The sequence below is a fragment of the Grus americana genome, chromosome 24, assembly GCF_028858705.1.
Source record: "Grus americana isolate bGruAme1 chromosome 24, bGruAme1.mat, whole genome shotgun sequence".
NCBI classification, from domain to species: domain Eukaryota; kingdom Metazoa; phylum Chordata; class Aves; order Gruiformes; family Gruidae; genus Grus; species Grus americana.
In genome coordinates, this window is record NC_072875.1 from 1,184,859 (window position 1) to 1,197,779 (window position 12,921).

The 12,921-nt window shown below is 51.1% G+C and overlaps 1 protein-coding gene across 1 annotated transcript; it reads left to right on the forward strand.

The window, feature by feature from the left end:
- Window positions 1-1,991: 1,991 nt before the first annotated feature.
- On the forward strand, window positions 1,992-9,613 carry POU2AF3 (POU class 2 homeobox associating factor 3). Its single transcript, XM_054803145.1, has 5 exons — window positions 1,992-2,107; window positions 4,262-4,365; window positions 6,704-6,761; window positions 8,352-8,578; window positions 9,082-9,613. The coding sequence occupies exons 1-5, from the start codon at window positions 2,101-2,103 to the stop codon at window positions 9,418-9,420; spliced, it is 735 nt and encodes a 244-aa protein (XP_054659120.1). The 5' UTR covers window positions 1,992-2,100; the 3' UTR covers window positions 9,421-9,613.
- The last annotated feature ends 3,308 nt before the right edge of the window (window positions 9,614-12,921 follow it).

Genomic DNA, 12,921 nt, shown 5'->3' on the forward strand with positions numbered 1-12,921 from the left:
GGTGAGCCGGGCTGCCTCCTGTTTGGTCTGCGGGCACCACAGGCTCCCACGAGTGGCAGGTGTGGAGCATCGCAGGGTAGCACCTGCTCAGCTAGAGCTGTTCTCCTGAGCACGGGCCCGGGCCAGGCAAGGAGCCCCAGAGCATCTCGGGCTGCGTGCAGGTCTCCTTGCCCCGCACCTAGCCGCTGTGTCCCCAAACCTGAGGCCTGCACAAGCCCGCAGCCTTGTTCCACACCACAGCTGACAACACCGCCAGGCTGAATCACTGTCCTCAGCTGCTGTTTTACAAAGTGGCGAAGCAGTCACCGTCAACTACCTCAGGTGTACCTTCTCCAAGGGCCTTGCATGGACGGGGACACCAGGGTCAGTCTGGCTGTATTCCCGTCAGGCTCTAAGGAAGAAGCAGGGACAGAAAGATTTTTGGCCTGTCTTGAAGTGTTTGACCCACTCTGGCATTCGGCTCTTAACCAAGGCAGGGTCTCTGTGAGCTTGGAAATGCTTCAAAGCCCAGGACATGCAGGAACACCCCGAACACGGGTGCTGCATGTTTCCTTAAGGCATACAGCTCAGTCACGGCTGGAGCTAAGCAGCCTGCACGCTCAGCTCTGTGGTCTCTGGTTACAGAAGTAAACATTACCCCAGCTCCCGGGAGCGCCGGCTCCCCCACACAGCGCCCGCGGCCTCGCCGGGCTCTACCCACCCACCACCGATGCTTCAGCAGAAAGCAGCCCCAGCAATGCAAGGGCTTTGGGTCCCAAACCGCTTAGCACGAGCAGGCCTGAGTACTCCCCTGTGACCCCTCCCCGGCAACTCCCCCTTGCCGCTGCCTCAGCACGGCATGCTCCTTTGTTTGCTGCATCACAGGTGGGGGGGAGAGGGTTCCTCTCCAGAGGGACCCCGGGAAAGCATGCCTGAAGAGCTGCCCCGAGCAAGGCTTGGCCTACCAGGAGCTGCAGAGGCACATTTCAGCGCAAGGAACAGCACTGCCACTGCGACCACTCCCCACAGAAATCAAGTGTATTTGTTCAACTTAAAGGAAAAGATTCAGCTGCAACAACAGCCAAACTGAACTGCTAGTAGATTATTAACTGCCTGGCCTGCTTTCTGCCTCAGCCGGCTATTCCCGGGACACGGCACAGACTGCGGTGCCCATGGAGGAGTTTGAACGCAACCTAAAAAACCCAAATACGTCAGTATTGTATAGCGATGAAGGGTTATCCAAAACCTGTGTCATCCTACCAGAGAGTCAGACCCCACCACTTCCAGCACACAGGGCAGGCCAGTGCTGAAGCACGTAAGAACAGAGACACCAGTTTGCACAGCAAGAGCACAAATAGTCTGAATTAGGGGAAACCGCAAATAAACTTCAATATAAGGCCAGCATCTGGGCAGAGGGAAGGGAGTACTGTGGAAAGAAGTGGGGTTTGGGTAGCTTCAGCTACCTGGGTGCCCAGGGCAGCCACTTTGTTATGCCATGCCTGCCTACTGCCATTTTGGTCCAAACCCCTTAGTATTTAGCCTTAAAATGTGACAAATTGTGCAAAGAGCAGCTCTGTCCCTTGCAGAGTCTTCTCTGGAGGTAGCAAATGTAATATGAGAGGGCTGGAGCCCAGCCTGTGCGTCTGAGGGGAAAATACTGAGCCGGTTTCGAGTCATCTGCTTCATTCGGGGAAAGATGGATAAAACCCTGCAAATGTCCCAAAAGCAAAGGGTGGGGAGGGTGGCCCCACCAGATCTTGTTCCCCCAGACCCTCTGCTAGATGGGGATGTGCTCGGTTTCACAAAAAGATAGCCCATTTTGTGGAGCCTTTGAATATTCAAATTGAAAGTATCGCGCAATCATTGATTGTCAAATCATTGGTTTCTAGAGGTTTTAAATACTTGGCATTAGGAGAGAAAAACTCAAACTTATACCTGTAGGGATAAAACAATAATATTGTCAGGATCCACCTGGCATTGCCACCAGGCAAGCAGGTCCCTTCACCCCCAAATTTTAAGCCTGTCGCCTCTTGCCCCCTTCACCTGCTCTGGGGCCGGGGCCGGGGCCGGGGCCACCGCTGCACCGGGTGCCCGGCGAGGCGCTGCCCACTCCTGCTCAGGATGTCCGGTAAGCCCCCCCGCTCCCCCCCCCCCGCACCCCCGCCACCCCATTTGGGGGCTATTTCGGGGTTCGCCGGGGTCATTTCGCGACTGAGGCAAGCTCGCCTTCCAGCGAGGAGGAACCGGGGAGGGCGGGGAGAAGGGAAGGAGGAGGCAGGGAAGGGCCGCTGCCCGCCAAGTGCCAACCCCGGCCGGCCGCGGGGCCGCCGCCGCGGGGCCGCCAGCGGGGCCGGGGCGCAGCGGGGCGCAGCGGAGCGCGGCGGGCAGGGCCGGCCCGGCGGCAGCGGCCGGCGGGGGGAGCCGGGGCGCCGCAGAGCAGAGCCGGCCCGGCCCGGCGGCCGCTCGCCCTCCGGCTGCCAGCCCCGTGGCTCCCGGGGGGGAAGCGCTGCCGTCCCGAGCGCCTGCGGCGGGATGGGAGACGCGGCCCCCGCACCCTTGCCCCCCACCTCTCTGTGCCCTCCCCACGCGGTGCTCCCCGACCCCAAGCCCACCCTGAGCCCCAGCCTGCCCTCGTCACCCTGCTCCCGATTCCCAGCCTGCCCTCACCACTGCGTTGCCTGACCCCCGGCCCACCCTGGCCGCCCTGCTCCTTGACTCCCAGCCCCAGCTCCATCCCCCTGCCCCTTCCACGGGCAGCCCGGCCAGTTCAGGAGAGCTGGCCACGGTGGCCCCGCTCTCGAAGCTTCAGCTGCACGCAGACCACCCTGGGGCCTCGGGGTGCTGGAAGAGCAGGATCCTCGAGGCACCGTGGTCTGGCGTGGGAGCCGGTGGTGGGCCCTGCCTGACAGCCAGCCCCTGGCTTACAGATGCGTCCATACCGCACCTGCTAACGTGTCTTTAAGTTGCTCATAGCGTAGCCCCTAGCCCCATCCATCCACCCGTGCAGACCAGAGCTGAGGCTGTACGCAGCATGAACCCAAACTTGCAGAAGAGGATGCTAGCTCAGGGCTCTCCCTGGCTATAGGGATGCCTGGTAACAGGGTGTTCTTGTTAAATTCTACCCTTCCCTCCCCTAATTTTCCCCGTCTTCATTTTGTTGAATAGAAACAAAACATAAAAATATGAGATGAATAATCCCCAGCTGCTGAGAATACGGCTCAGCAAACTCCCCTTGAGGCAGACCCGGCTCAGCCTGCCACCTTTCCCGAGGCACCTGTATGCCTGTTACAGCACGTCCTCAACCAGAGCACAAAGGGAGCAGCAGGAGGGCTGTGGGTGGGCAGACGGGAGAGTGAAGATGCTATACAGTCATCAGCAATGGAGAGAGGTTACAGCAGAAGAGGAAACTGCTTACAGTGTGGGATTTCTTGGATACGTGGGCAGAACCCACAAATCCAGCACTGTCTCCTTGCGTGCAGCAGCAGCAGGACAGGGATCCTGCAACCAGCTGACTGCTGGATGAGATGCCACTAGTGTTTGTAGGATCTGCTACTGGATGAAAATAACAGTAGAAAGTCAGGACAGAAACAGAACTGCCAGAGGCTTCAAGTATTTTAGCACAAGTACAGCAAGCGAAAGTGATTTTTCAGAGTAGGTAAATTCTTTACCATTTCCTGTACTAAAAATCCCTCATCAGGTAGTAACTGATGATTTCTCAGTGGTTTTGGCTGGGTTAAAGACATCCTAAATGCTTGTTTGAAATAAATTGGAGCTGTACAGAATGAGCAAAATAAAGAGATAATGTAGGCTTTGCAAGAAGTAATTAATGAAAGCAGTAATTTTATTTGCGTTTTGTTTAGCCCTCCTAGTAACTGCCCACATATTTCCGTTGTTTTATTCCTGGTCTTCATTTGCCAGATGAAGTGCTTCCCACATTTATTTTCAGGTCCTAAGAGTGTCAAATACGATAGGAATTTAAATAAATTCAACAGTAGCACCAGATGGAGCTTGGTATTAGGACACCTGGGGGGGGTGGGGGGAAGAAGGAGATAGTAAAGAATAAAACATATATGATTACTAAATATAATCAACACCAACTTTTTTGTGCCTGCTTGTCACAAGCTTGAATAGCAGGTGCTATAAACTGTGATTACAAGTGACTTAGTGTTCAGATAATCATCTGTTAACTCTAAGTAGACGTTGCGTAGAACATGCCTGAAAACATGCTGGATTTGCTATACGCTCTGAAAGTCTCCCATCTTGTAAAGTATTTTTCTACAAGTTCTTTCAGGAAAGCCCAAAGTGTATCAAGGTGTTAGAGTAAAGATTACAGTTAAGGAGTTACTGCAGCAGAGGAGAGCACAACAAGCAGCAAACAGCTCAGCGGTAAGTAAAAATCTGTCGGTGTCTGCTTTGTCTCTTCACTCTTAATCTTTTTTGCCAAGACTGTAATCTCTGAGCCAAGGAGACTGCCAAAGTCTGAGTGTAGCAGGCTGGTGAGGATGGGGGAGAAGAACATTCAGCCAGGGTAACTGCAGCAGCGGTCTAAACAGGTGACGGTCTGAGCCATTAGCGCAGGGTGAAAGCAGAGCTGGTGCTCCAGAACCATAACTCTGGGATGGAAGGCTCACATGGACAAATTTCAGTCCCACTCACAGTTATCACAGCAACTCCAGTATCATTATGCTGGATGAGAAAGGCAGGCCATGGTCACTGCCCCCCCATTTAAAATGTGGCCTGGCCAGGGTGAAGCATGCACCAAACTTTTTTGCAGCATCAGGTGAAGGATATGCTCAGGGCACGCCTTTGACCCGACCTGTGCAACTTTGGGGAGCAACCAGTGCAAAGCTCTGTCACACGAAAAGCTCCCCTAACCTCTCCCTTTTCAACAAGTGTCAGCCCCCCCCAGGAAGCTGCTTTCAACCACCCCCTGACCTTGGAGGCTTTCTGTTCACCAGTTAGGTCAGGCAGGAAATGAAGGCACCTGAGGTACAGTGCCTCCGGCAGCTCCCGGGCAGTGGAAGGGGTCTGGGAATTTGGGACTTAGCAACAGCCCCAAATTTTGGCTAGCAGAAAGGAAGAAAACAAGGCGTGGGCAAAGACTCCTTAAGCAGGCTCCATCCTGCGCCGTTAGGGCTCCTTAGCATAATACGCAAGCACACTTGACTGAGTTCCGGTCTCCAGTGTTTTTCAGTACCACCTAGGCAGCTCCTAGCCCCGTCCTTTCTAAAGGAGGGGATGGAGATCTGTGTGTGTGTACACACACACATGCGTACACGCTCTCTTGCTTTCTGTCACTCACTCTTCCAGTCCTTGTAGGAGTCCTCTAGTTCCAGCCACTCCAGGGATTTGCATAAAGAGGTTGGTAAATCATTACTTCTTCCTGGTTTGTGACATTACAGCTTTGGATGGTTTTCAGATTTCATCTCCCACCTCCTGTACCTCATTGCAGCTGATCGCACAAAAAGCTGATCAGCCTGCGAGCCACAGGCGGAGAGGCCTGGGTGGACAGCACGCCAAACCGGTGGGCTTTGGAAAGGCTGGCTCAGTCCTCCCCTCAGAGAAGCAGCCTCTTCATTGCAGCCAGGCATCGCAGGGCTGCGCGGAACTGGTTTTTGCTTCCCACAGTGAGTTTACACAGCGCTTGTTTTGCCCGTACAGGAAAAAGTGAAAAGCGGCAGTGCAGGAGGTTACCTTTGTGATCTGCAAAAGGTACACGTTGTCCTAGAGAGGCCCCAGAGGTTAGGGCTGGCAGGATAAGCTGCCTCTGTGCACTGAAAAAAGCCGAACCTGAAAACTTCCGCTGCCAGTGGTATGGCTCTGTCCGTCTTGTTACACACCTGCAGCCAAAGAGAAGAAGGGTAGTCCTGCAGGCACTCTCAGCCCAGAATAGCTGCTGTTTAATGAATTAAATGCACAGGGATATGCAAGGAAGTTGTTCCTAGGGAAACGAGCCACTAACTCAAGAGGATTTTGAATAAAGGAAACGAAGAGGAAGTCTCTATAAATTAAAACTGAGGAAAACCCCCAGTATTTGTATTTGCAGAGTAAAATCCTGGTCCCAAACAACAAGCATCAAAACTCCTGTTGCTTTCGGGGTGGATCTCTCCCCTCCGGCAGGTCAGGTTCCTAGAACAGATTGGTCTGTCCAGTCTCCAGCATCCCTCAGAAAATGGGACTGTCCATTTTCATAGAGGCATGTAGCTGTGTTAGAGTGGGGACTGATGTCGGAGCAGGTTCTCAAGTGACACCAACACCCAGCACGGTGGCCCAGCCATGAGGATACCTGCAGTTCCTTTTAGTCATGTTTCAAGAGTTATTGCTACAATTTGTTAGTTACCCATTCTCAATCGTATTTATCCATACAAATTCTTTGGGATCCCCCCACTGTGGAATTCATGGCCCTAGAAATTACCAGGGTACTTTCGCAGGCAGCCACATCTCTGCTGAATTAACAGTAATAATGCAGTAGGAAGAGCACACTAGCAAGGTGCTGTATCAAGGGCTTTACACCAGCTTGATGTTGTGTTCCTCCAGTGCCGGTACAGGCTCAGGGAAAAATCATGCTATGCACGTTAATCTTGTTCTGTCAATGCTAGGGAAGTTTTCCATGTCACCTACATAAATAGGTTGAAGCAAAATCCTGACTTACCTCAGCATGCAGACGAGCGCTCCCCTGTGTTACAGTATCTACAATTTCTTTTCTTCCCTTTTCTTTGGTCAGGTTTCTTGGGGCGGCAGCAGCATCCAGTTTTCAGAGTCTGTGTCTCCTCCTCACCCAGGTTGGTACAAAGTCCATCCACATGTCCCTTCCCATCCCCTTCCCAATTTTTCCCATAGCCCAGAGTCTTTCCAGCCCTTGGTCGAGGCAGGCACTACCAGATAACCGGCAGTGCAGCCAATCAGCACCTGAAAGGAGCCCATGAAATGCAGATGAGGATGCCGTGAGGCCAGCAGGGTACACATTACCCGGTTCGGGAGCACGCTCACACGCTCTCATTTGTGCAGTTTATTTTTCCCACAGCAAGGAGCGAGAGCCCCTTCAGGAAGGGATGCTCATTCCCTAGGGAATACCACTGCTGGCATCACCTTGTCTAGGCTGCAGTCTGTGGGTCCGACTGGCGCTAGAGGGTCAGATCACCCTGGGGCGTTTTGCTGAGCTCCAGCAGAGTTGGCTGTTCTCACTCTCCTGGCAGCATCCATAGCAGTGAGAGGAGTGTCAGGGTTTCAGCAACACAAAGAGTTTCTTCCTCCTGTGTGTGAGTATCCAAGGAAAGGGGAAAGGGGCGGGGGGAACAGCCCTTTGGGCTCACAGATCCTTCAATTAGTCTGCAGCCAAAGCAGAGACACCTCAAAGGTTGGGCAGGTGTGAATATATACATTGTATGGAAAAGGAAATGATTAAACCATCAATATTTGGGAATCGATTTGCTTATGTTAATACAGAAATGTGAGACATACCAAAGCTTTTTCAGGCTGGAAAGTGTCCATCTGTTTATGTATTTTGGGTGCTTCTCACTTCCTCCCCACATCCAGCTACACCCTGCCACCTTGAACCTGCAGTTATAACTGAGTGACTTTCTACCCGTGTGCAGTTCCATTGCCTTCAGACCTGCGCCCCTCCGTGTAGACAGGGCTTTGATTTTAACTGTATTTGAGCGCAGCATGAAAAGATAATAATGCTGAAAAGTCAGATCTGCTGTGAGCTTTGATACCCCCAGCAAGTATGCTGCAGTACAGTGAGAGTCTGACCCTACAGCTTTCTAGGAACTCACACTTTCGTCAGCAGCACTACGTGGACACAGTGCCGCGTTATCACTGACTTGCTCAGTTTTGTCTGCTCAGAAGTTTGTCTTCTGTCTGGCTGTTTGGAGCATAATAGAGAAAATTATTCTTCTGTTATCCCCTTCTTCCTGCAGATGTAGCTTCCTTGCATCTGGAGACTGGGTGAGGCAAAGGCGCAAGCCATCTGCCAAGCTGTGAAGCATAAATCACTGCATGGCAAATTTCTAGGTCTGTAAACACTTGATATTTGAAGAGAGGCCAGAGGGTCAAGAGTCTGAGGGAGTTTCCAGCTGGATCCCCATCCGTAACGGCTGGAGCCGGAAAAGTTTCCAGCAGTATTTAAAGAGCTTTGGATCTTTCTAAGGGAACTAAAGTTCCCAAGTCATTTACATGCTTTTGAGCATCTTCTTCCTGGTGTCTGCTTCCCTAGAAAATTCACCCTGAACTCAAAGGACCATTTTCCTTGTCTAAATCCATAGGGCTACTGAACATACGAGAATACTGAAACCTGACCTGGGGCAACACCTGCCCTTTGTGAAGACAGATACTGAATAATCTGCTACTGTCTGGTTTACCTTCTCTCCTAGCGCCTTTTGACACAGAGTCCATCTGTTCTGTTCCCAACTATTGTCCATCATGGCAGTTTTCAAATTGCCTCTCCTGCGAAGAAAGCCCTAGCTATTTGGAGCAGCTGGTGGATTCCTGTCTTCAGACAGATGCGCCCTTAGACTCAGCCTTCAGTGCTTTCCAGACGTCCTCGCATCACACCTCAGATGCCTTCCAGCCAGCTCCGCTCTGCTTTAACCAAGGCCTGGTAAGCTTTATGTCCCAGCGGAGCAGCCACAGGTGCGCTCAGAGGGAAGATAGGGACGGGAGTCACATCCTGCGGCAGAACAGCAGCAAGCTGACTTGGAGATGTGACTGCTTTTAGGGACACGGGGTACGGCCACAGCAATGCAGGCTGCTTGTGTGGCCTTCTGCGTGGTTTGCCATTGGGAGCAGAGGACAGGGAGGCCCAGCCAAATCTAGAGAGAGGCTGCAGAATAGGGAATGTCCCTTCTACAGATCCTGTAAGTTTTCTGCAAAGAATTGCCCAGTTCCTGCTAGCAGTTGTCTAACTCGCCGAGAAGATCCCTATTCACACTAGCGTCACAGGAATTGCCTCTTGGGTTTAGGCCTCCAAGGGCCCAACCATCTCCCTACCGCCAGACCCTCCTGATAAAGGCTACGGCATGGAAATTCTGGCTGCTGTTCCCGTTTCCCCAAATGACCGCCTGAAACGTCCTGTTGTTTGGTTTTTTCTCTCTCTAACTCTAGGCTGCCGGATCCCCCAGTTCAGCTGACCTGTCCAGCCCATTCAACTATAGCTGCTCTCCTCCTCAGCTATCTCCTTTCACTCCGCTGACCCACAGCCCACCCTCTGCCCTGGACACCAAGACCTGTGGCTACCCTGCAGAGGAGTGGTCCTGCCATACCCCCTCCCCATGCACCACCTCCACCTGCTGCTGCACAGCCTGTGGCTCCCAGCACGTGGACAACAGGGTCCCGCAGTACTTCCCCTGCCCCAGCACGGACTGCATGGACTACCTGCCGCCTGTGGCCACGGCCGAGGACTTCTTCAGAAGGGATAGGAACTGTGACATCTGCTACAGCTAATGGGACTGTGGTTTTGCACATCCATTGTATCCAAATCAGATTAACTGCCCATGAACCACACAAAGTTGCGCTGCCTAACACAATCCAGTTTATTATTCACTACATTTTCTACATGATGCTGTCACTACATTAGTCCTCCCGTCTTGTATGGTCAGGAGCGTTTTGTCGTGGTGGTGGTGGTGGTTTGGGGTTTTTTTTCTGGGGTGTTTTTTGTTGTTGTTGTTGTTGTTTCTTAAAGAAATCCTAAGCTGCCTTACTAAACACGTGTTATTAAGCCAGCTCTTTTTGATACAAATAAATGATTTGGCACACATGCCGAAGCCTGTTCATTCCTCATGTGTTAAATGTCAGTTCTTTTCTGCTAATGATCCAGGATTCTGGCCCTGTTCTCACAAAGGTGAGGAAGAGAGAATCTCAGCAACCTACACAAGGAGCACTTACTCAGCAGCATGAAAGGTCTTGCTTACACTTTCCAGCAGATCAAAGTCTGTACGTATCTCAGCACCCAGCACACTATCCAGAAAGCAAGCTGTGCAGCAGCCCACTCTGATATGGGTCTGCAGCTTCTTAGCCACTGCTTCTGCCCAGGCTGCCATGATGATGATATTCTCTAGTGGTTCTTGCAGAAAAGGAAAACCGCTCTTCCATGCAAGCTCAGGGCTTAGCCCGTGGGTCATGTGGCAGAAAGGCCTCTCAAGCCTGCACAGAGGTTGAATCCAGTGCCAAACTTCCTTGGCTGCTGCTCAACACCAGCTTCCCCGGGAAGGCAGTTTCAATGAGAGGCTGATGTCCTTTGGCAGCCCTTTGTATAGTTTGGTCTGTTGATAGCAGGTTCTCTCCACCTTTCAGCATAATCAACTGAACAGGAGCTAAATGATTTTTTTTTTTTGAAGTAGATAATGGGGAAGTAACCATACCTGAGGATTCCCTGTTTCTTGCATAAACCCAGACCTTTTGAAGGCTGTCTTCGAAGACCTACTTTTAATAGCACTTGGTGAGGCAGACTGCCAAGCCACCAGTTTCTCAGCTGAGCACCCAGACTGGAAAGAAAGAAGCATCTCTCCATATTAAATCCAACACAAATGAAAAAAATAACTGCACCTGTGAAGAAAAACACATAATCTAACTAGCTGTATGCTCACCTTCTCCTCCAGACACTTCTGCAGTTAACTGAAAATCTTTCCTCTCCCCAGAGCTGAAATTACCCATATGGCCGAGGATGCAACGGACACACATATCCAGCTGGCAAACAGAGAGGTTTTCTTCATTCTACCAAAAAACTCAACCAATATTTCCTCACCCTGTGAAATCTATGAAGAACTAAGACTAACATTTCTTTAATGAGACTTTAAAAAATATTTATATAATGCCAGTTATTTCAACCTTCATCAGAAAACAGAGCTGTTACCTCCCATGCAGCCTCCAGGGCTCTCTTCACTGTAAGTTCTGTATGAGCTAAAAATGGCATTTTTCCCATGTCCAGTCCAGGTCCCTAGACAGGATGTTTCATTTTTGCCATGCTAGACAAGGAGATTACACAGCGAGAACTGTACCTTTCCAATATCCAGTTCCTTCACCTTATGTGAGGTAGCAGCCTTTTTTCCAAAGCTTGCTTTAAAATACTTTGACAACTTTAAATATCTGCCCCTCTCCCCTGTTGTTACCTGATTAATCTCAGAGTTGGCCCAAGGGAGAAATGCATTTGGTCACAGAAAGATTATCAATAGGAGTTAACAGCTGTATCTTTGCTGCAGCTAAATGTGTGGTCACCCCTGTGCAGAGACACTCTATCAGGTGTTATTTTAAGTAGTACTGGCAGGTGCTCCAGCCGCTGAGTGTTATCTCAGGACACCGGAGGGCTACACTTCTACTGCCCCAGCCTACCCCACAGCTTGCTCAGTGCTGGCTACTCCTGCCTGCTGCTTGAGGAGTGGGCACACCTTTAGCCACATGTCATAGCCCCTTATCACCAACGTGAAAGAGCCACAAGAAGACAAGGTTGCGGCAAGATATTTGAGTCTTCTAGTAAAAATAGGGTAACCGCACCCTCTCCGTGGGTTGGCAATGTTGGCCAGAGCTTAACAGAGCTGACATGAGGCGTTCTCGCACAGCGAAGGGAAGAGCATGTGGGAACGGTAAGTAAGCGTTCATCGAGAGCACTCATATTAACGCATCTTAGAGCAAGGTTAATAGTATCCCAGTCTACACAACAGCACCAGCAAGGAAGTCAGATAAAGTGTTTCAGCCTAACAACATACCTCTCACCTTCACATCAGGCGGATATCTAAATCTAATACGTTATCAGCAGATTGCACATTTATCAGTATATTGTGGCATAGATCTGTGCAGATATCAGCGGTTACGCTGCATTTCCGAAGAGGGTTGCTCTGCGCAAAGACTGTGGTGCGCAGCGGAGAGGTTGTGCCCATCATTGAACTTGTGGCTGCTGTTTAGGCATGACCCCTTAGGAATGTCGGTGTGAGCCACAAACCACCCTACATCCCATTCTTATTCCTGCTCCTTGGATGTTGCCTGACCCAGGCAAAAAAAGCACTCCTCCAGTGGGGGAAGCCGTCTCTTGGAGGGCTCACCACTAAGCTCCCACACTTCCAGGGCTCGCAGGTGGCTGGGGTCCTGAGATGGCAGCATGCAGCGTGCTCTTAAAGACAGCAGATATTTGGCAGCTATTGGCCTCGTGCTGCACGGGGCCAGCTGCTCTGAAACTATCAACTGCTCTGTTGGGACAAGGAGATTTCCAGCACAACGTTTCTGTGCGCCAGGGTCTCTGGACTCTAACAGCTGCCATTAAGTAAGTAGCACTGTCCTCCTCCCTTGCAGGCTCTTCCTATTTCTCTGCTGCTCTTTCTCCAGCTGTTTTGCAACCCTCCATGCCAGGGACTGGAGACACGGTTTAGACACCGTTCCCCAAGTCCACGGCAATAGCTCCGGGTGACACACGCAGTGCAAGTAAAAGCTTGCTGACTGTTGACACAATGATGCCTTGTTGACACAAGGAAGGAAACCAACAGAGGACGACTATTCAAAGGTTGAGTGTGCCTTTTCTGGCTATGAGGAACATATTCTTTCCCCCCTCTACTCCTCCACCCTGCCAAAAAAAAGGGGGGGGGGGAGGGGCGTTAAAGGAAAGCAGCTTGGGTCATATCTCCAACAGAGCTGGCACGGCACTGCTGAAACACTGGCATTTCATCAGGCCCTGCCAGGTGAACTTCTGCCAGCCTATATAAACACATGTTTACACAAGTGAGGATCACACCAGTCTTACAAAAGCCATGAATAACTCCACAAGTAACCCACAGTTACAGAGAAAAGAAAAGGTTCTTATTTTCAGGTTCTTTACCAGTTGCACAGAGTATTTGATCAAAAAGTTTTTCTGGCCAACCGACTGGTGACTTTTCTATGGTGCCACTTCAGAACATTTGTTTGGTGATAACAAGCCTTTGTTATTAGCAACTTATCCAAAGCCACAGGTAGGAAGAGATA